At 39.6% G+C, this 24,146-nt stretch overlaps 1 protein-coding gene across 1 annotated transcript; it reads left to right on the forward strand.

The window, feature by feature from the left end:
* Positions 1-5,958: 5,958 nt before the first annotated feature.
* Positions 5,959-24,045, forward strand: sgsm3 (small G protein signaling modulator 3). Its single transcript, XM_061884910.1, has 20 exons — positions 5,959-6,181; positions 11,140-11,227; positions 11,307-11,392; positions 11,491-11,554; positions 13,430-13,641; positions 13,747-13,854; positions 15,041-15,184; positions 15,275-15,470; positions 15,548-15,693; positions 16,527-16,760; positions 16,829-17,011; positions 18,772-18,927; positions 19,013-19,067; positions 19,922-20,124; positions 20,192-20,262; positions 20,338-20,386; positions 21,409-21,494; positions 21,586-21,708; positions 23,114-23,174; positions 23,295-24,045. Exons 2-20 carry the CDS (start codon positions 11,221-11,223, stop codon positions 23,376-23,378), a joined length of 2,268 nt encoding a protein of 755 aa, XP_061740894.1. The 5' UTR covers positions 5,959-6,181; positions 11,140-11,220; the 3' UTR covers positions 23,379-24,045.
* The last annotated feature ends 101 nt before the right edge of the window (positions 24,046-24,146 follow it).

The following is a 24,146-nucleotide window of genomic DNA, read 5'->3' on the forward strand; positions in this document are numbered from 1 at the left end:
TGTCATGGATGTCTTGATTTTCCAATTATTTCTACAACTCTTATTTATTTTTTTTTGATAGAGTGATGGAGCACATACTTTTTGGTCCTGGTTAGTCCTGGGCATGACGTTAAAGTGTATCCGGCAGTGGAGGCTCCTCTATGAGGTTTTGGGCCACTAGGAGGTTAACCCCTTTACTACTGTTACCTCAGGTGGCCCTTGGCAAAGGTCTAGTACCTGACTGCGCCCTAGCCAGGGATACGGTGAAGACCTCAACGGCGGAGCATGCGGAAGACGGTTGATTTAAGAATTACCACAACAGCTGTGATGGCAGTAGAAGGCTGCAGCAGAAAAGGATCCCCAGTCGTCTAGGACTTCATGCCACGAGACCCTGACCCGATTCTGTCACGGATCGTGTGGTGACTGTCCGTGCACCAGTCTCCCCACATAAAACAAAGTCACGCACAGGCATCCACCATAAAGGGATACCCCCCTACCAGGAGGATTGTCATACTCGTTCGAGTGACCGCCGATGATGATACTTGTTGATCACAAAAAACATTCATGAAGTTTGGTTCTTTAATGAATTTATTATGGGTCTACTGAAAATGTGACCAAATCTGCTGGGTCAAAAGTATACATACAAAAATGTTAATATTTGGTTGCATGTCTCTTGGCAAGTTTCACTGCAATAAGGCGCTTTTGGTAGCCATCCACAAGCTTCTGGCAAGCTTCTGGTTGAATTTTTAACCATTCCATCCATCCATCATCTTCCGCTTATCCGAGGTCGGGTCGCGGGGGCAGCAGCCTAAGCAGGGAAGCCCAGACTTCCCTCTCCCCAGCCACTTCGTCTAGCTCTTCCCGGGGGATCCCGAGGCGTTCCCAGGCCAGCCGGGAGACATAGTCTTCCCAACGTGTCCTGGGTCTTCCCCGTGGCCTCCTACCGGTTGGACGTGCCCTAAACACCTCCCTAGGGAGGCGTTCGGGTGGCATCCTGACCAGATGCCCGAACCACCTCATCTGGCTCCTCTCGATGTGAAGGAGCAGCGGCTTTACTTTGAGTTCCTCCCGGATGGCAGAGCTTCTCACCCTATCTCTAAGGAGAGCCCCGCCACACGGCGGAGGAAACTCATTTCGGCCGCTTGTACCCGTGATCTTATCCTTTCGGTCATGACCCAAAGCTCATGACCATAGGTGAGGATGGGAACGTAGATCGACCGGTAAATTGAGAGCTTTACCTTCCGGCTCAGCTCCTTCTTCACCACAACGGACCGGTACAACGTCCGCATTACTGAAGACGCCGCACCGATCCGCCTGTCGATCTCACGATCCACTCTTCCCTCACTCGTGAACAAGACTCCTAGGTACTTGAACTCCTCCACTTGGGGCAGGGTCTCCTCCCCAACCCGGAGATGGCACTCCACCCTTTTCCGGGCGAGAACCATGGACTCGGACTTGGAGGTGCTGATTCTCATTCCTCTTGACAAAATGGGTGCAGTTCAGCTAAATGTGTTGGTTTTCTGACATGCAGTTGTTTCTTCAGCATTGTCCACCCGTTTAAGTCAGGACTTTGGGAAGGCCATTCTATAACCTTAATTTTAGCCTGATTTAGCCATTCCTTTACCACTTTTGACCTGTGCTGACATATCATTGTACTGTTTGAACACCCAACTGCGCCCAAGACCCAACCTCCAGGCTGATGATTTTAGCTTGTCCTAAAGAATTTGGAGGTAATCCTCCTTTTTCATTGTCCCATTTATTCTCTGTAAAGCACCAGTTCCATTGGCAGCAAAACGGGCCCAGAGCATAATACTACCACCACCATGCTTGACGGTAGGGAAGGTGTTCTTGAAATTAAAGGCCTCTCCTTTTCTCCTCTAAACACATTGCTGAATATTGTGGTCTAACAGCCCTTTTTTTTGTTTAATCTGACCCCCAGAAGGTCTTACATTTGTCTATGTGATGTCAGATGAAACTGTACATTATGCTTCTAGGCACACGTCCTCATCGTGCAATGCAACAGCACTATCTTCTGTCTCCTCCTAAAACTGCACCTTTGCAACACATTCTGACTTGATGTTTCTCCGAAACCTGCTGCTCCGTTTTTTCATTGATTGTTCTCATTAACAACAACCCTCGCACACAAACAGGATCTTGCACATCCTCCCATGTTTTTCTTTCACACCAGTCTATCCCTCTATCCTCCCTGACGTCATACCAACCGCAGTGTGTCGGCCTTTTTTGCTTTTTTACCCCTTCAGTGCATGTCATTGTCTTAAAAAATGATAGAAGCAGTCAGACAGATGACTAATAATGAAAAGAGAGTGACACAAACTAGAGCCACACCCACGCACTGTGACATTCGGGATGGATGGTCTATCGGGACTCCCTGCAAGCCCAATGGCAAGGTCGGCCTTAAGCTGCAGCGGTTTTATTGATGTGACTCACTGTGACATGGTGCAGTGAAATGAGTGTTAAAGCAAAACGGTGCAGGGTTAAAATAGCCGAAACGTCATAGTGGAAGAGCTGCTACTGTTGAGGGGTAATACATGTATACAGTTGTGGTCAAAAGTTTATATACACTTGTAAACAACAATGTCATGGCTGTCTTGAGTTTCCAATAATTTCTACAACTCTTATATTTTTGTGATGGAGTGATTGGAGCACATACTTGTTTGTCACAAAAAACATTCATGAAGTTTGGTTCTTTTATGAATTTATTATGGGTCTTCTGAAAATGTAACAATCTGCTGGGTCAAAAGTATACATACACCAATGTTGATATATGGTTACATGTCCCTTGGCAAGTTTCACTGCAATAAAGCGCTTTTGGTAGCCATCCACACGCTTCTGGTTGAATTTTTGACTACTTCTCTTGAAAAAAATTGGTGCAGTTCAGCTGAACATGGACATCACATGGACACAGATAAGACCTTCTGGAGGAAAGTATGTGGTCAGATGAAACAAAAATTGAGCTGTTTGGCCACAATACCCAGCAATATGTTTGGAGGAGAAAAGGTGAGGCCTTTAATCCCAGGAACACCAAGCCTTTTTATGCTCTGGGCCTGTTTTGCTGCCAATGGAACTGGTGCTTTACAGAGAGTAAATGGGACAATGAAAAAACAGGATTACCTCCAAATTCTTCAGGACAACATAAAATTATCAGCCCAAGGGGTTGGGTCTTGGGCGCAGGTGGGTGTTTCAACAGGACAATGACCCCAAACACACGTCAAAAGTGGTAAAGGAATGGCTTAATCAGGCTAGACTTAAGCTTTTAGAATGGCCTTTCCAAAGTCCTGATTTAATCGTGTGGACAATGCTGAAGAAACAAGTCAATGTCAGAAAACCAACCTGTTTAGCTGAACTGCACAAATTTTGTCAAGAGGAGTGGTCAAAAATTCAACCAGAAGCTTGTGGATGGCTACCAAAAGTGCCTTATTGCAGTCAAACTTGCCAAGGGACATGTAACCCAATATTAATATTGCTGTATGTATACTTCTGACCCAGCAGATTTGGTCACATTTTCAGTAGACCCATAATAAATTCATAAAAGACCCAAACTTCATTAATGTTTTTTGAGACAAACAAGTGTGTGCTCCAATCACTCTATCACAAAAAAAAAAAAAACTGTTTTAGAAATGATTGGAAACTCAAGACAGCCATGACATTATGTTCTTTACAAGTGTATGTAGACGTTTGACCATGACTGTACATAGGTTCACCAGTAGTAATTTATTAGTCATACACCAATATCTCTAACAAAAGCTGTATCAAAAATGCCACTTTTGACTGACTCAGCCCTAATTTGTTGATATATGCACTAAATATAATGCAGCGGTGCAAAAATTCACTTCTGGGATATGATCGTTTATACACCTTACATAGCAATATTAGAGGGGCAGAATATGATGCTTTGCAGTTCTACAGCATTGCAAACGTAAATACAAGCACAATAATTAAATGCAGGGCTGGTTCAATTATGTAAAAATTTAGCATAAAGTGAGTTTTAATAATCCTACAAACTGCTGTAACACCTGCCATTATTCACTTAAATATGTCAAATTTCCCTTTAGTTCATGATGAGATAAGGATAAAATGTGGGATTATTATGATAATCCTACATATCATACATGATTATTATAAATGATCATAACATAACGTTATTATTTTAGTAATGAAAACAATAACAATTATTTTATATATTTTTTTAGGAATCATTGAATGCATTGCAATTGTGTTCAATGAAAAGTGAAACTTAGAACTAACTTTGCCTGAATCTGCCACATTTGATATCTTATTTATTTACCTTTCTTCTATCTACTTATCCAGGTTCCCACATGTTGGAGCTGTGTGTGAATGCATAAATGTGAGCTTTGATGATGTTATGACATCTGTGTTGAGTTCCATGCTGGGTTTTCTGCTAGAGGAATGAAGGGGGTGTAGTGTAACACATTCCTAGTGTGATTCAAACAACCGTATTGTTCAACATTTATTTTAGCTAGCTTTTAGATTGTGCAGATGGACTTTGAATGTGCTTTTGCATTGCATGACACTACTGTAAGTGGAGTACATATATGTGTATCTTTTCTAATTATCGTTTTATGTGGTTTTGTGTGATAGAGGAGTGTGGTTTGGAGTTTTAACTTAAAATGACACTTCTAGTCCTTTCTGTCAATGGATAAATAATAATTTCGCCACACCTGGCGTGTGTGTGTGTGTGTGACAATCATTGGTACTTTACGATCCATCCATCCATTTACTACCGCTTATTCCCTTTGGGGTCGCTGGGGGCGCTGGTGCCCATCTCAGCCACAGTCAGGCGGAAGGCAGGGGTACACCCTTGACAAGTCGCCACCTCATCCGTACGTTACCTTACTAATCAAATTGACTCATTTTCCCCATGAACTTTGGCGACATCTAGTGGCGGAACTGTGGTTCAACAGTAGTCACCAAAGAAAAAATACTTTGAAAAAAATACGGCGCATAAATTACAGATAGAAAACATAAATAAATGCTGGACATTTAATTAGAAAACATAAACAACTGATGGATATTTAATTTAAATGTTACAATCAACTGATTTCGAAACGCACATGACACATCAGTGGTTCTCAAATGAGGGTACGAGTACCCCTGGGAGTACTTGAAGTCATGCCAAGGGGTACGTGAGATTTCTTTTTTTGTATATATTCTAACAATAACAACAATTCAAAAATCCTTCATAAATATATTTATTGAATAATACTTTAACAAAATATGAATGTAAGTTCATAAACTGTGAAAAGAAATGCATCAATGCAATATTCAGTGTTGACAGCTAGATTTTTTGTGGACATGTTCCATAAATATTGGTGTTAAAGATTTCTTTTTTTGTGAAGAAATGTTTAGAATTAAGTTCATGAATCCAGATGGATCTCTATTACAATCCCCAAAGAAGGCACTTTAAGTCGATGGTTACTTCTATGTGTAGAAGTATTTATTTATAATTGAATCACTTGTTTATTTTTCAACAAGTTTTTAGTTATTTTTATCTTTTATCTGAATAGCTCAAGAAAGACCACTACAAATGAGCAATATTTTGCACTGTTATACAATTTAATAAATCAGAAACTGATGACATAGTGCTGTATTTTACTTCTTTATCTCTTTTTTTCAACCAAAAATGCTTTGCTCTGATTAGGAGGTACTTTAATTTAAAAAAAAATTCACAGGGGGCACATCACTGAAAAAGGTTGAGAACCACTGCATTATAGTGTATCTTGTTCACACTCCCGCATAGAGTGTTTGCAGGAGTATTATAAATACAATTAAATGCCTTTGTATAGTCATTATATATCGTTACATGTGCTCCTGATAATGTATTTCACGGTAAATGTTAATACAATGAACGAATAAAAAAATATGAATGAATGACTGGATTACCGTGCAACGTCATCAATTGCTACGCGGAAGGATATTATTGAACACAGGCATGTAGTTCCGGCATCCGGGACTATTTCTCCCACTGGAGAAGGCAGGAAGGGAAAAGGTGCTAGGATACAGCGGCGCTAAACGTCGCTAGCAGGTGCAATATAGCATAAGGAATATTGTTCAATGTCGGGAGGTGTCATGGCTCAGCATTTGGTGTTTTCGTCCGTTTGACCATCGTGGCCACGCCTGTTGCCAACCATAAGTCTTGTGTTTCTACTTGACGAATGTCACGGTAAGTTGAGCTAGCGGACTATAGCACGCACTAAAACACATGCTAATGCTAGCTTGCTAACAGCTGACAGACAAGTGAACACATTGCATAAGTTCCCGGGATGTATCTTATTTTTATAAATATAATGTTACCTCCACGTGTTACCGTGTTAGTATGTGTCTAATATGTTGACAGGAGGAAGTAAAACAAAAAAAAAAAAGGAAAAAGTAACGTTATATTTAGTTCGACTATTCTGACGTCATCCGGGACGTATTCGTTTTACGTCATCAAATGACGCTCTCGTCACGTGATTAAGCCCACATAATGTTAAGTGTTTTTGCAGTGTTCTTTGCAAAAAGAAGGACAGTCTAAAAGACGTGAGTTTGTGTGGAAACATCCGTGCGACATCCTGTTTTGACGTCACGGAATAGCCATCCTTTTTTCCCATGCCGCTGGGTGCATACGGGCAATTAAAAACCTGGAAAATGCTTTGATTTTAATGATGTGTTTTCAAGATTTGAAACATGCTTGAATTTTGGGTGAAGTGCTTGTAAATGCTTGGGAACGTTCATCATATTTCTCGGCAGTCTGACTCAATAGGCTAATTATAAAATGGGAGAAAAAATAAAATAAGTTTCCTTTTAAAAATGAAAGCTATACTTGCTTGATCTGTTGGCTTTGCACGAGCCCTTTTATTAGGTTGTTGTCTTGTCATACCATGAATTGATTAAAGTGGACCCCAAATTAAACAAGTTAAAAAACGTATCCGGGTGTTACCATTTAGTGGTCAATTGTACGGAATATGTACTGAACTGTGCAATCTACTAATATAAGTATCAATCAATCAATCAATGCCAGAGCCGTATGTATGGCTCTGTGTCGCCCCCATGAGGACAGTGGTGCATCGGTCCATCAGGCCTAGAGGTTTTCGTTTTAATGAACATGTCATACTTGCTAACCTTCCCGATGTTCCCGGAAGATTCCCAAATTTCAGTGCCCTTCCCAAAAATCTCCCGGGGCATCCATTCTCCTGAATTTCTCCCAATTTCCACCCGGACAACAGTATTGGGGGCGTGCCTTAAGGTAACTGCCTTTAGCGTCCTCTACAATCTGTTGTCACATCCGCTTTTCCTACATACATACAGCGTTTGCCAGTCACATAATATATGTGGCTTTTACACACACAGAAGTGAATGCAATACATACTTGATCAACAGTCATACAGGTCACACTAAGGGTGGCCGTATAAAAAACTTTAACACTGTTACAAATAGGCGCCACACTGTGAACCCACACCAAACAAGAATACTACTCAGTGGCCTAGTGGTTAGAGTGTCCGCCCTGAGATCGGTAGGTTGTGAGTCATACCAAAGACTATAAAAAATGGGACCCATTGCCTCCCTGCTTGGCACTCAGCATCAGGGATTGGAATTGGGGGTTAAATCACCATAAATGATTCCCGGGTGCGGCACCACTGCTGCCCACTGCTCCCCTCACTTCCCAGGGGGTGATCAAGAGGATGGCTCAAATGCAGAGGACAAATTTTACCACACCTAGTGTGTATCTGACAATCATTGGTACTTTAACTTTAACAAACAGATTTTGGGAGAACGTTTGCACCTTAGCACAACATAAACACAACAGAACAAAAATACCCAGAACCCCTTGCAGCACTAACTTTTCCAGGACTCTACAATATACAATCCCCTCCCCCACCACCAAATCCCGCCCACCTTAACCCCCCCAACCTCAACCCCACTGACCCCCCCAATCTCTCGAATTCGGAGGTTTCAAGGTTGCCAAGTATGCATGAATTATGATACAAACAAGCAAGTAGACAATAAAAATGTATGTCATTTCATGTAAGGAATGATGATGATGATACAAAAAAACAAGTAAACAATGTTTGCAAACACCAATGACATCGAATAGTCTACAGAAACACTGCTTCATTTTCTATGCCCCATTCAGTTAATGTTAACTGCTGGTTCAATGCTATTCTTGGGTTTTAGCAGTTTTTTCGTAATTTTCCTACAGACAGCATTTCGTGACCTCAAACAACAGAGCTATGGATTGATTCACACTGTTTTTTTGTCTTTTGAAGGGTACTGGAAAAACTGGAAAATTGATCTTGAAAGTCCTTAAAAATTGCTTGTATTAGGCCATGGAAAAGGTGTACAAAGCCTGATCAGAGAACATGCAAACCCCACACATGTTTTAACTCTGATTGGAACGCCGATTTGTTGCCGTTTATTCTGCGAATATGCATTCCCCCGTGCACAAGGAAGCGCAAGGTGTTTTAATGAAAGTGCATGTCTTTGTGACGGAAAACATCAGGCCTGTTAATCATTATTCAGCTCAAGCTACCCATTCGTTGTGTAGGTGGGAGCCCAATGCAGCATGAGTCACCAGTGTTGTGATAACTGTGAACACAGGGAGGCAGCAAGGAAGTCTGGTCCCCAATGGAGAAAAAAAATCACATTGCCCCACCGCCCACTCTTGTCATGTTTTATTTCCATTATCTTGGAATTGTCCAAACTTTCTCCCCCAGTGTCTGCATTCTCAAGTGAAGGCATGATAAAAGTCAGTGCATATGTAGCAGAATGCTTATCTTTAGCAGACTCTTTTTTTCCAGGAACAAGAAAGGTGAGGGCTCCTTAACAATGGCACAAGACTTCCTTTTACGTGCACAGCTAAAATCACTATTTGGCTTCTGTGTTCTCCTGTGTCATACTTAGGCCCCGTTTACACTAAACCGGATATTGTTATCCAGGGTAAATCTCACCTAACCTTATGTGTCCACACACAACAATGCCACCGTTTAAGACCCAACGCGAGCTAGTACGGATGCGTGGGAAAAGAAAAAAAGTCCATCTACTCCAAGCTCTCCAGTAGATGACTTTACTTCACTGTGAAGTTATTTAAAAGAGCTATATTGTAAATAGTTTGCTGTGCATTTTACATTTGTTTGCTGTTTTTTGTGTGCAGGTTTTAAATTAAAATGTATCTCCTTTAAAGAAAATATCCAATGTTGTGGTATTTCAATTAATTAGAATCCAGTGTGCTGTGGGACCCTATTGTAGTGAATCACACCTGAGCCATCATACATTAATCAAATCTTTAATCGACATAAGAAAGTAGACAATGCGATAAAGAATATTTTGCAACAATTACAACAATTAATCTAGACAGAGAATACCCACAGTATTGTTGTTGTGGGTTGACTGCGCCGTTGGGGTATTCTTTCGTGAGATATGGCGTCAGGGGATAAGCTGGGTCGCCCAAAAGAAAAACAGGGACCGGTTCTTCATCTTCCAGCAGTTGTTTGGGACACCAAAGGATGGTTGCATCTTTCTGCTGCGCGCTATTGGTGGAGTTAGCGAAAATGCGGGCATCACGCACGCTGCCTGTGTCACATCCACAGGAGGAAGGGACAAAGTTTTTCGCTAAGTAGAATCAGAGCTGACCCGGACATTGGAAAGTTCTCTTGCCGTCTAAAATGCGTTGTATCCGAAATAGCTGCAATCGCCTGTTTCCTTCACTTGAGGTATTGATTTGTGATTTCCAAAAGCGCCTGTACATGTACAAGAAGGAGAAACACAGGCATGTCTGTATGATATGCCTCCATCTTTGTTTTGAAGCTGGCTGTGGCGTGTTCTTTTTGATGTCTCTTACTGTGTGGGGTGCAGTCTTTCTGACATCACTTCTTGTGTGGGCGCAGTCTTCCTGGCGTCACTTCCTCTCCTAACTCGGTTTGTAAACGATCAATAAGTCCATACAAAGGTAAGTGCCGGAGATTCAAGAAATACATGGCGCACTTACCCGTGTAAAAATTTGTCCGAGGAGAAAGACATTAAACGCTTGTTTAGTTTGGCTGAAACGGGGCTTAGGCTAAATAATTATTCGTTTAGGGGGTTAAATGATTTAGTGTAAACATAGCCTTAGAAGACTGCACCTGCAATTACATTGCTATTCTCCCAGAACTATAAACAAACATGTCACTCATCTTGATTAATCTGAAATGCTAAATAAAATCTATAACTGTTTCGTAGCAATTCCCAAATACAATGTAACCATCCAGCTATAAGTACTGGATGCAACCAGCAGCCACTTCAGCAGCGCCATGTTTTAGTTTTGCAGGTAATAATGGCAGTTTGATGGATTTGTACTACTTACTGTGTGCAGCAGAGGTTTGCTGGCAGGTGATAAAAACGTATGTAGGGGCGTAACTCTGAAATCCCAGTATTCCCCTGAGTTACACACATACCCTGTAGCTGCTTGGACATACTCCCGTCCTCAAATTGATTTCTCATCACGCATAAGTCCTAAATCTTCCTTTGGATGCTGCTACTGAATGAATCATTTCCACTGCAACCTCTTTCTTACATGTTCTACTCGTTGTAGGGGGAGGTGTTTGTTTATTGTAAGGCATTTTTTATTTTATTCCCTAAAAGGATGACTTGTGTGCTAACCCTGTTGCCCTGCAATGTTTCAATTATCAACAAAATAAAACTAAAAGTTCCCTGTTTTCACACATTGACAAGAATAGCTGACAATTACAATAAAAGTTGTAATGCTGAGAAATAGTCATCTAAAAATACAGTAAATGTCATATGTGATGTGGAAATGGTTTGATTTACAGATCCTTTCAGCATTGACCTTCCCTTTTTAGATTTTTTATTTTATTGTATACAGTTTGCAAATACAGCCAGCTCAATAGGCCTATTGTAATTTGTGTTTGCGCGTCTTGCTGAAGGGCTTTTAATGTGCAGAATGTGAAGAAATGCTTGCAAAGTTAAGTCAAGTATTGAGTCTCGTGTGAGAACAGGGGACATGTGATCACGGGTAGTGGCATCCTCCCTTTTTCTTCTTTCTTGTATCTTCAAGTAGTTCATTATTCAGTTTCTTTGTCATACACACAGACTTCTGTGATAGCAGATAGTAATTAAACCACTGTATTCTGTTTTTGTGTCAAGCAGAACCTGGAATTCATACTCTTCCTGACTCCAGACTGACCGCAGTCTTTGGATACAGAAAATATCGCTGTACCAGCCAGTGCCATGTCAGGTATTTATTTATATTCCATAAATGTTGTAGGTACGTATATATGGTTCTTTGTATATTATTGACTCTATGTATCTTGTAGGTACTTACACTCCGGCCCCAGGTGGGCCGTTCTCTGCTCTCACTCCAAGCATGTGGCCCCAAGACATTTTGGCCAAGTACCATCAAGTGAGCACTTCTTTTGTCGATGCTTAGTTGGATCTAATAAAAATCCTCTTACTTTATGAGGCAACATGATGTGTCATATTCTTTTGCCCCCCCCACAGAAAGACAACTCGGAACATAATGAACTGAAGTATGATGAGTTTGGCTTTAAAGTCGACGTCGAAGGTAATGCTTCTCTCATATGGACATGCTCAAATCTCTCTGCTCTTTGAACTTCCAGAAATTGTGACTGGAGATTTGTCTTGCAAAATGCCTTGGTTGATGTTAGTTATACCCAGTTAGCACATGTGATCTTAGTGTTACGATTGCAACTCACTCAGTATGGCTTTTAAACTTTTTACTCCTTTGGAAATGTGAGCATGACACTTCGTTTGCTAAAGATAATCAATAATTTCTGCTTTTTAAATTCTAAGACAAATATGTCTGAATACCAAATTGCATTGGACATTCTACTTTCATTCAACCTCCTGACTTCCATGTGCGTTTTACGCCCACACAGGTTTTTCTGCTATTAATGAACAATCTATACTGATGACACAAAAACATTGACATTTTACAGTGGAACTTCAATTTACAAACTTAGTTGGTTCTTGAACAGGGTTTGCAAGTAAAGAAGTAAGTATTTTAATGCAAATTACTCCATATAAAACAATCTAAACATGACTAATTGGTTCCAGACTTGACAAAAGTTCATATTTGAACAAAGGATTGTACACTGTAAAGCGCTTTACAGTACTGTATGTCAAACAAATACAACAAGGAGGTGATGGGTCAACTCTCTAATAACATATGAGTCTTTAATAACAAAGCCAAATTATCAACAACTAGTTCAACTGAATCTTATTCTGCAGCCCAGCCGACATGCACCCACATTGTCACTAGCCCTGTGGTGCACTCACAGTTTGATATCACAAGACTTCTTAACTTTAACAGCCAGGTAGCTATAATGAATAAGAAATAAAATCATAAAAAAAAAAAAAAACACTTCACTTCAAAAACTGGAATCTAAGTAAGATTAAATATCTCAAATAAGGGTGATATTTGCTTATTTTCTGTCTGATAAGATAATTATTCTCACTAAGCAGATTTTATGTTAGTGTTTTACTTGTTATATGGGTGTTGGTCCTAAATTATTTCAGTAAGATATTGCAGCTTGTAACTGAGATTTTATGACCTATATTGAGTAAAACATGCTTGAAACTAGAACATCAACTGATGCAAAGCTGCGTCATTAACACTCACAAGTATAAAACTACTTTTTTAAAGTAATCATTTTAACTTCAAGCATGAAAAAAAAATAATGATGCCGAGCGCATATCATTATGTAAAGATAATGGCATTAGCATTTACTTAATTTAAGAATATTTTTCAACATATTGAGCAAAAAGGTCTCTTTTTTTCTACTAAGAAAAGTGCACTTGTTATTAGTGAGAAAATACTTGTTTTAAGGTATTTTTGGGTTCATTGAGGTAAGCTATTTTTACTTGTTTTGGAAAGTCTTGACAAGCTGAATTTTCTTGTTCTATTTGCAGATAATTTTGCTTAGTTCAAATAAAATACCCTTAATTTTTGTTTTTGTTTTTGAACACTGACTTTTTGCAGAGTTTTTTAATTTGCAACTGAAGGGAGGGAGGGGAAGATAGAAGATGCAGGGTCTGAATGTTTCAAGCAACACATCGCTTGTCTGTTGCTTTCTTTAGATTCGTAGTGATATAGCAAAACTTGAAAAATGGTATAAAAATGCTAAAAAGCACACAAGTAGCACAGAAGCTTACCACAGCACTGCTGTGCTGGCAAACAATGAGCAATGGAGATCGATCAGCAATGCTTCCGCGCACAAAATGGCTGTGCTTCAAGGCACACAATGGCACACAAACGTTCGTACCCTGAAACAAGGTCCATATACCAAACAGTTTTCATTCATCTGTGGTTTCTAAATAAAAGTTTGTACAATGAGGGTTTAGTAAATTCAAGTTAAACTGCATTGTTGTCATACTCTCTTAAGAATCACATCTTCTGATTTTTTTTTTTCTCCGTCAGAGTCTGATGAGCCCAGTCCTTGGCTGGGGACCGAAGGCTCACCACAACGTGAAAACCCACAGCAGAGGTTACGGTGGCAAGCTCATTTAGAGTTTACGCATAATCACACCGTGGGCGACCTCACCTGGGAGCTCATTGCTCCAGTCCTTTCGCGCTCTGAGCGTCTGCGCTCACTAGTGCTTGGGGGCATTCCTCACAGCATGAGACCGCAGGTAAAATACTGCGGTGTATTTTTCTTTTTCCGAAGGACCAAACAACATAACATGCTCATGGTTGTACAACAAGACTTGAGCTTTGAAATGTTTTCTCTTTGCCAGTTATGGATGCGTCTGTCTGGCGCATTACAGAAGAAGAGGACCTCTGAGATCTCGTATAAAGAAATTATCAAGAACAGCACCAATGATGACACCATCACAGCTAAACAGGTGAAAGCCCAAGAAACATTTACCAGCCCTCTTTTAGATGAGTACACATCTACACACACTAATGCAGTGGTTCGCAAACTTTTTTTACCAAGCACCACCTCAGAAAAAACTTTGCTAAGTACCACCAAAATGCCTGACATTAAAACAGTAGTGTAGTAAGCCAAAGTATTCATTGAAAACAAGGCAGAGTTTTTATTTAGCAATCATATTTAATATTTTTGGCCACTGTAACATTACACACAGTTTGAACAGTAACACTGTTTTGGAATATTTTATTAAGTGATTATTTTGCATACCAGTACATGGAGCCTGTTTACCACTAGTGGAATGGGTACCACAGTTTGAGAACTACTACTCTAATGTGAGTAATCTGAAGAAAAATAATATTATCTCAGCCTGTAACAATAATCAATTACTCAATTGATCAAACCATAAATGAAAATTAACTTGATCATTTTAGTTAATTGCCACATTTGTTTTCTTCATCTCTGGCTTCCAAGCAGCGTGCAAAAGGGTTTGCTCTATTTATCGTTCTCAGCACTCTAGCGCGTTTGTTTTTTAACAGAATTAAACGAACAGACTGAACGCTGTGTCAGTCATCCACAATATTTGTCTCTGTGGGTGAAGGCGAAAGCGCAAGCTTACGCACACATAAGTTTGGCGACAGGGCCTAACTCGTGAGAAGTCTCGCAAAGTAACACATATTAAGAGAAAAAAAAGATCCAAAGATTGCAAAGCCAACTGTCCCTGTATGGGAGTATTTGCCAGATTTGTTGGAAAGTGATGGCAACAAAAATACAACAAACAAACCACATGAGGTTTTAAAAACTGAGGAGAAAGTGCACTTTAGGCTGCGTAATATTCATGGAAAAGCAATTTTTCCTAACAGGTTGCGAGTATTTTACTTATTAGAATGATTGTTATTGAACATCCAATCACAATTGTAAAAAATACTAATGAGAAATAAAATAGTTTTGGCTTTGAAAGTGTTACATTAGTGCTTAGTTTTGTCTTGCTGACAACAATATTGTTTATCAGTAATAATTTGTGGGACAATATATCCTCAAGGAAAATGTTATAGGCCCAAGCCTAATAACATCTTTGACTAACTGTGCTTATGTCAGGATAGGTGAATGCATTGTATTGAATTGTAACATCTTTCTAACTTTAATATCTTGTCCCTCAGATCGAGAAAGATCTGTTGCGGACAATGCCAACCAATGTGTGCTTCAATAGCCAGACAAGTGTTGGGGTAGCAAGGTTGCGGCGGGTACTTCGAGCACTGGCCTGGCTTTACCCCGACATCGGGTATTGTCAGGGAACTGGCATGGTGAGCAAGTCCATCCACTGAAACCTTTCATCTTTTTGGTAATTGTTTCTTTAGCTATGCACCTTGATTGATGCCTACCACTTCATGTAGGTGGTTTCCTGCCTGCTGCTCTTCATGGAGGAAGAGGATGTGCTATGGATGATGTGTGCCTTGATAGAAGACCTTCTTCCGCCGTCCTACTTTTCTTCCACATTGCTGGGCGTCCAAACGGACCAGAGGGTACTTCGTCAGCTCATTGTTCAATACCTACCAGCACTGGACCGCCTTTTACTGGAGCATGACATAGGTACTAGAAATTAGAAAGGGGCTAACTTTGAGGTCTTTAAAAAGCAGTAAATACTCTGTTTCTTCTTTTACTTTTAGAGTTGTCGCTGATTACATTGCACTGGTTCCTGACATCCTTTGCCAGTGTGGTAGACATTCGTCTTCTCCTCAGAATTTGGGACCTCCTCTTCTACCAGGGTTCTTTGGTGCTTTTCCAGGTCACACTGGGCATGCTCAAGATTAAGGTCTTTACCCTACTCCACATTTACTTCCTGTTTGATTTTGTTACTATGTGGGATTTGTGGAGTGATAGAGACCAACTATTTGTTTTATATATCAATAATTTAATCGCTTGTTTTAAATTTCTAAAAAATATAGTTAAAGGGACCAGAGAAATCTTTGAATGTTTTTGAATGTCCTTTTTTCTGGAAACCTAATAGCGACTAAATCAACAGCGCCTCTGCTGGATACAGCCAAGTAGCGTACCCAGTTGGTGCTTTTAAGACATGAATAATCAATACTCAATATTAGAGTTTTTTTTTTTTAATGCTCAATTTTCTCAAACTTCAGTTCTACACAAAAAATATCAGACATGTTATTGTTTTTATTTTTATTTTATTTTGATCAGATAATGATCAAAAGCCATTCAAAGGATTAAAATAAAGATTAAAAAAACATATTTGGTATTTTTGAGGGGGGCTACAGCTGATTGACAGATTTAAGGCAAAATAGAAAATAAGGATCTAAAATGTGTTTATGCCTTATTAAAAATTAAGTACTTACATGTTCATTAGCTTAGGTGTATTCTCAAATAACCATGAACCTGTGAAATAATTGGTGACCTTTAAAATTTAACATGAAAAAAAATCCTTTTTATGAAAATAAAAAAAATCATGTATAATGGACTAACACAACACAAATGATGACCAAAATATAGTAAAACAACAAAAAATTAAGCATTTGTCCCTTGAGTGTTATTATCTTAAATTATCCATGTTTAGTGCATAAACAAAAGAGTTGTTTTAATGACAATATATTTTTGACGATTAAACTGACCAATTTAACTCTGCTAATTTAGGAGGAGGAGCTTATCTCATCAGAGAACTCCGCGTCCATTTTCAACACGCTGTCCAACCTACCCAGCCAGCTGAAAGATGGGCCTGCAGTTCTGGGCGAGGCTATGAGGCTGGCAGGAAATTTGTCCCAGGAAACTCTTGAAGCCCATAGACACAAGCACCTTGCATACATACTGAATGAACAGGCTCAACTCAACAGTGGAAACAATACGCCGCTCAATGCTAATTTCAACAAGGTAAGTCATATTAGACTAGGCTCCAGCTGTATGTGTTAGTGTATGTATTTTTTTTTTTGTGGGTGCAGCCGGTGAGAAGGCAATCCTTGCGGCGAAAGTCTACGCTAACCTCCCTGCTCTTTGGGGAGGATGAGGCTGAAGCACTCAAATCCAAAAACATTAAGCAGACGGCACTGGTGGCGGCCCTTCGGGAGGCCATAACCAGCACTGCAGAGCATTTCCACTGTTTGGACCCACGTCACTCCAGCGCGGTGAGTGCAAACAGCACTGCTCATGATCACATAGTATAATACCTTTCGCAGACCGGCTATACAGTATCAAGTCACTTGGGCTTCTATTTCCCTCAACATTAGTCTGTCACTGCTCACTTTGAGTTCGAGTTTATTTTGAACATGCAAGCATACAACATGATACATCACAATTACCAGCTTCTCTTTTCAACATGTTCGAAAAGGAGTAGGAAGAAGCAGAGCTTATTTAATCCTACCCCTTTTCTTTTACATAACAGTTGCTAAAACTTTTGTTCACTTCCTGTTCACAATGTATTCACACTATACTCCATAAGTAATCCCAATAAAAATAAATAAATACATAATTGGTGAAGTAAGTTATATTCCATAAAATGAGATAAGTGAGATTATTTTGAGAATGAAATAATGGATGGATGAATAAATTCAGAATGTTTATCATGGTTCTTCTTTGTACTTTGGAAGCACTTTAATTTTGAAATTTTTTTTGAAGTGGATCATAGTACATTGTTTGATTGCTTTGCTTAATCCATTCCATAATTTAATTCCACATACTGAAGGTCTTAAGTGTTGTACGTGCATACACATGTTTTAAATTAAATTTTTCTCTAAGATTATATTTCTCCTCTTTTGTAGAGGAGATGCACATTCGGTGGAGCAACCCTTGGAAGGGCCATATTTTACAAAACCAACTTATATTACCTATTGGTACCTGCTGTTGTATAATGGTATTTGCATAAGTTTTGAAAATTTGAAATCAAACCATGAAGACATTGCGGAGATATTTACACAGAATTCTCCTAAAATATCATAAAAAGTCCCAAATACGATTTTGAAAGGTCTTAAAAATCTAATTAGTTTAATTTAAAACATGCATAAACTTCAGTCATTGCTTTTAAATGTTTTGATTTTTAAGTACTCTATATTGTAACTACAAAACAAAATTAAAGCTGGCTACCTGTGCTGCCTGGTCAAAATTTATCGTGCACCATCTGCTAGTGCAGCGTGTGCTTAGCAAAACAGCTGAGAAAACTTAACTAAAGCCCACAGCGAAGCCAAATTAATTGCATAAGATGGGTAAGTCCAAGTTCAACGATCTGTAGCTGTAGAACGATCAATTTAATGGATCCTTGAAGCCGGTGGATGTAAACGTATAAAGTGCCTAATCATTTCTCCAAGTTTATACAGTAACTGACTTTAAAAGCTATAAAGTGTGTCTGTTTAGTGTTTACACTCAGTTTATGGTTCAGTAAGGAAAGCAAGGAAGATTTGCAAATGCCATGTTGTCATGCTAAAATAAAAAATAGTCCTTTTTCATTAACAATAGGTTTTTAAAAAAGTCATTCAAAACAGGTAAATGTGTATTCATACACACCAGATACAAAATGTAGATGTTTTTAGTCGCTGTTGTAGCGTGCAGACCCAACACATCAACACCATGACGACACATGTTCACTTTTCCGCTGCCTGTTATAATATAGCCTTTTAAAATGTAAAAGTAATCACAGTAAAAGTCCTTGCTCTGTAAGTTTCGCAGTACGAAAAAAAAGAGGGGGTCACAGCAAAGTATGCCTTATTAGTAATAAGCCTGCCTGGTTTCCTGGTTTCCAGTATGTTCGCAGGCTGAATGGGAGAATACAATTAAGAGAAACGTGCTTACCTAACATCAAGCATGTATAAAAAAAAAAAACATACGCACAAATGGGAGAACAGGACCCTTAGCGACGAAAAATAAGCTCACATTCACACACGTGTGTATGTAGGAGTTCACGCCAGATTACTCCATGGAGAGCCACCAGCACGACCATGAAAACTTCCTGGTCGTCTCTCGAAACCGGCGGAGAAGGGCAAAGGCATTGCTGGATTTTGAGCGGCATGACGATGATGAGTTGGGCTTCAGGAAGAATGACATCATCACTGTAAGACATTACACACAAACAGAAATATTTGACAATAATAACAATATTGTGGGTCTAACACTGCCTGTGATTATGATCCTGTCAGATCGTCTCACAGAAGGATGAACACTGCTGGGTTGGAGAGCTCAACAGTCTTAGAGGTGTGTTTTGCTGATTCATCAATATGAGCAATCATTTTACCTAGGGCTGGGAGATATATCGATATAAACAATATATCGCGGGTTTGCCTCTGTGCGATATAGAAAACGACTATCGTAATATTCGAGTATACATTCTCACGCAGTTGCTTTTAGCTTTGGGCATTACACTACAGGCGTTTTTCTCACTCCTTCTCGTCTCTTCTTCTCACAGACGTAAAACAAGCCCCCCTTCTTATATACGTCACATACTGTCTCGCGTGTAGCGTCTTACGCTCTCGCCGAGCAGAGAGGTAGCAGCATGGCTAACGTTAGCTGAGGCAGGTCGTTCAAGCGGTGCGAGTGACATTACAAGAGAGAGAATGTGCGAAACTGATCACAAATAGAAGAACAATTAATGCCCAAAAAAACAGCACGGGGTCCATCATCTGGCGGTGGTTTGTCTTCAAGCGGGAAGATATTCAGCTGACAACAGCAATACGCAAAGTATGCATTAGAAGTGTTGCTACAAAAGGTAGCAGCATTACTAATTTGTTCTTTCATTTAAAAAGTCACCCGTGAGAGAATGAAGAGTATTTAATAAATACAGTTTTGGTAAATTGACTTAGTTGTGATTTCCCTCTCTGCATGGAAGTTTAAAAGTAGCATATATTAATGCAGTATGAAGAATAATGTTTTAATGTATACACATAGAATCATCATACTGCTGTGATCATATGCATCAGCTGTTCATTCAAGGCTAAGGAAAAATATCAAGATATATATCGTATATCGCGATATGGCATAAAAATACAAAGATATTAATAAAAGCCAATATTGCCCAGCCCTCATTTTACCTTGTTTTGCTCTTTGAACAGGCTGGTTTCCTGCAAAGTTTGTTGAGATCCTTGACGAGAGAAGCAAAGAGTACTCGCTAGCAGGCGATGACTCTGTAACAGAAGCTGTGACCGATCTCGCCAGAGGGACTCTATGTCCGGCCCTTAAGGCCATCTTCCTGCATGGCCTCAAGAAGCCCTCCATTTTGGGTGGGCCCTGTCATCCGTGGTTATTCATAGAAGAGGTACACTGGATTTCGTCCCTTTCACATAATGCACAATTTGACTTCTACTTAAGTTTGCTCTCTTCAGGCAGCCACTAGAGAGGTAGAGAGGGACTTCAACTCTGTGTACTCTAGACTGGTTCTCTGTAAAACATACAGGTACATTTTATTTACATGATGATTCAGTAGCAGTGCTGTTTACAATTGTAAAGTTAAAACATGTTTTTAACCTAGGTTAGATGAAGATGGGAAGGTTCTAACGCCAGAGGAGCTCCTATACAGAGTGAGTAAGAATGGAGTATACATGTATAAACACTTGCTTACTTTACTAGTGATGGGCAATATGGCCTCAAATCTATATTGCGGTACATATTGCAGACTCTTGCAACAACCAAATGTATCACAACATATTGGTTTGTATATCAATGATAATAGAACCATTTTCAAAACTGGTCACAAAGGCTCTGAAACATATTACGTAATTTCCAGTTGAATCATCTTCTCAAAACTATTATTAATCCACTTGCTAATTTACTGTTTGTTTTATTTTCTGTTATAACATGGTTCTATATGCACTTCCGTTTAAATTGTACTAAGCACTTATTCTTTTGTTGTTTCAATACTTTGTATTTTTGGATGACACTACAAATGGGTATTAATCGTAAATATTACATTTTTATAAACGACTTGAGTTTTTGTCCACCCTGGTACCTTTATTATGATAGACTTTTAACTGTTGGAGATCTCAATGCTCATGTCTGCTGTCCTCTGAAGCCATTCATTTTCATGTTCCTTTATTTAACCAGGTAGAAAGTCATTGAGATTAAAATCTCTTTTCCAAGAGTCACCTGGCCGAGAGGACAGCAAAAACCGGTGTCATAAATACCTTGGCTATTGAACCAGCGTTAGAGTTGTGAGATCTTAGTCTATTTTATGTATTTTATGAATGTATTATTTTTAGTTCAAATTTTTTTTTACACTTGACTTGTATTTTATCCTGCTTTTAAATGTGTTTTAACTACTGTGCAGCATGTTTGTGAAACTTCTATTGTTTTCTGAAATGTGCTATACAAGTAAAGTGGGTTGGATTGGATTTGCACAACACAGCTGGAATTTATCATCAAGATGGAATATCACAAAGATTGTAGGAAAAAATTATATCATTCATATTGTACATCGTTAATATGGTGCAACCCTAACCGACACTGTACAGAGAAAACGTCTTGGCACTTTTAGGTCTTTTGACAAAAAGGTAGGAGTTGGAGATGTTGGTGTTCATGAGTGCCCTTTGTCTGCTCTTCCCAGACAGTGCAGTCAGTCAACATGAGCCATGACATGTCGCACGCTCAAATGGACGTCAAATTCAGGTCTCTTGTCTGCGTCGGCCTCAAGTGAGTTTGGCCCGCAATCAACAAATGTTCTGACTCGAAAATAAACCTGCCCAACCATTCTCCTCAAACTGTGTATTTTCTTTGTGACCAGTGAGCAGGTGCTGCACTTATGGCTGGAGGTGTTGTGTTCCAGCATGGCGGCTGTCGAGAAATGGTATCATCCGTGGTCATTTCTACGCAGTCCGGGTTGGGTTCAGATCAAGTGTGAACTCAGGTAAGATGTTAGCAAAAAAGTTTTTTTTAGGACAGCACATTTAAGTGTGTATATTGCCAAATGTATTTGGCCACCCATCCAAATGATCAGAATCCAGTGTCTTAATCACTTGGCCTGGCCACAGGTGTATAAAATCAAGCACTAAGGCATGGAGACTGTGAAAGAATGGGCCGCTCTCAGGAGCTGAGTAATTTCCAGCGTGGAACTTTCATAGGATGCCACATGTGCAACAAATTCAGTCGGGAAATTTCCTCGCTGCTAAATATGATAAAGTCAACTGTCTGCTTTATAAGAAGAAAATGGAAGAGTTTGGGAACAACAGCAACTCAGCCACAAAGCGGTAGGCCACGTAAACTGACAGAGAGGAGTCAGTGCATAGGGCAAAAAGGTTGTCCACTTTCTGCACAGTCAGTTGCTACAGAGCTCCAAACTTCATGTGAGCTTCCAATTAGCCCACGTACAGAATGCAGAGAGCTTCATGGAGTGGGATTCCATAGCTGGGTAGCTGCATCTAAACCATACATCACCAAGTCCAATTCAAAGCGTCGGATGCAGTGGTGTAAAGCACGTCGCCACTGGACTCTGGAGTAGTGGAGACGCGTTCTCTGGAATGATGAATCACGCTTTCCCATTTGGTAATCTGATGGACGAGTCTGGGTTTGGAGGTTGCCAAGAAAAAGGTAAATTTCCGACTGCATTGTGCCGAATGTGAAATTTGGTGGAGGAATTATGGTGTGGGGTTGTTTTTTAGGAGTTTGGCTCGGCCCCTTGGTTCCAGTGAAAGAAACTTTGAATGCTCCAGGATACCAAAACATTTTGGACAATTCCATGCTCCCAACCTTGTGGGAACAGTTTGGAGCGGGACCCTTCCTCTTCCAACATGACAGTGCACAAAGCAAGGTCCATAAAGACATGGATGACAGTCCGGTGTGGATGAACTTGATTGGCCTGCACAGAGTCCTGACCTAAACCCGATAGAACACCTTTGGGATGAATTAGAACAAAGAATGACAGCCAGGCCTTCTCGACCAACATCAGTGTGTGACCTCACCAATGCGCTTTTGGAAGATTGGTCCAAAATTCCTAAAACACACTCCGCAACCATGTGGACAGCCTTTCCAGAAGAGTTGATGCTGTAATAGCAGCAAAAGGTGGACATCATATTGAGCCCTACGGGTTAGGTTTGGGATGGCACTTCAAGTTCATGTGAGTCAAGGCAGGTGGACAAATACTTTTGGCAATATAGTATTTTATATATATATATATATATATATATATATATATATATATATATATATATATATATATATATATGAAAATAGCAAACCTTGTAAAAGGAGAATGTGTTCATTTTACTTAAAATATGTACATAACTGAGCAACTTTTGGTCAACACACTTCCTCAGGGTTCTTTCCAAGTTTGCCTTCAGTCTCTCTCAAGATTGTGAGCTCCCTGAGCGGAAAGAGGTAAGCTGAGTGTGGTGTGACATTCATTTGTTCATATAATCATTATTCTCTGAAGTCAGCATTTATATATCATGCCATTGTCTCATTTTGTGTTTTTGCTGCTGTCCATTCTTTTTCTAGGAGAAGGAGCAGAGACCACTTAAAGAGGGCGTGCAGGACATGCTGGTCAAACATCATCTGTTCAGCTGGGACATTGATGGCTAGATAAACACTTAAAAGACAAATACTGAACCCAATACTGGTGTATGCATGTGTGTCTTTGAACCATCTTTTTGTCTGATTGTTACAGACCATAAGTCAGAACTCGGACAGTTTGCAACTATGGACAATGGTTACACATTTCAATGACTGTGAAACGCCATTACCTTTAAGGACCACTACAGTAGTTTCCATGAAGTGTGTGAGTGCATTAAGATGCATCATGTTTTTTTTTTGTCAGTGTGGGAGGTTTTACTACAGAGGTAAAACAAAAATATATTAAGTACAGAATAATCTGTATCCTCTGGACTGCAGCACTTTTCAGCTATTCTGGTTCTTAATTTTAATGATTTGGTGAAGGCGAAACACTCTCTTGCATACTTCGACACTACTAACACGTTTAACATGGTCCTAAGTAAGCTGAGATAACTTATGAAAACATTCCTTTAGCTGTAAACTTCTATATGTATTTTTGAGAGAAATGTTACCAATCAGCTCTTATTACACTAAATATTGAAATACTAACTTCGCACATGCCAAGTATAGCCTTTACAACTCGTGTAATATTAAGAGTGGAAGTGTGTGTATGTATGCTACCTTAACAGCGGTAGTGAACAGTGTGCTCAAAAAAACCTGTTGGTTGTACAATCCAAATAAATGTTACCTGAATATATATGTACATTTCATTTTGTATTTACTTGAACTTGTCATAGGTAGTCACCTACAATTCTGATAGGATTATTGCCTAACTATTTTTACTTGATCGCAAACAAA

This window comes from Nerophis ophidion, linkage group LG23 (assembly GCF_033978795.1).
Source record: "Nerophis ophidion isolate RoL-2023_Sa linkage group LG23, RoL_Noph_v1.0, whole genome shotgun sequence".
NCBI lineage: Eukaryota > Metazoa > Chordata > Actinopteri > Syngnathiformes > Syngnathidae > Nerophis > Nerophis ophidion.

Excerpts from the sequence above, each read along its gene's own strand:
- sgsm3 (XM_061884910.1), top strand. Across the intron at positions 11,555-13,429 it reads CTTTAAAGTCGACGTCGAAG|AGTCTGATGAGCCCAGTCCT; the intron begins GTAATGCTTCTC and ends TTTCTCCGTCAG. Across the intron at positions 21,495-21,585 it reads CTTGTCTGCGTCGGCCTCAA|TGAGCAGGTGCTGCACTTAT; the intron begins GTGAGTTTGGCC and ends CTTTGTGACCAG.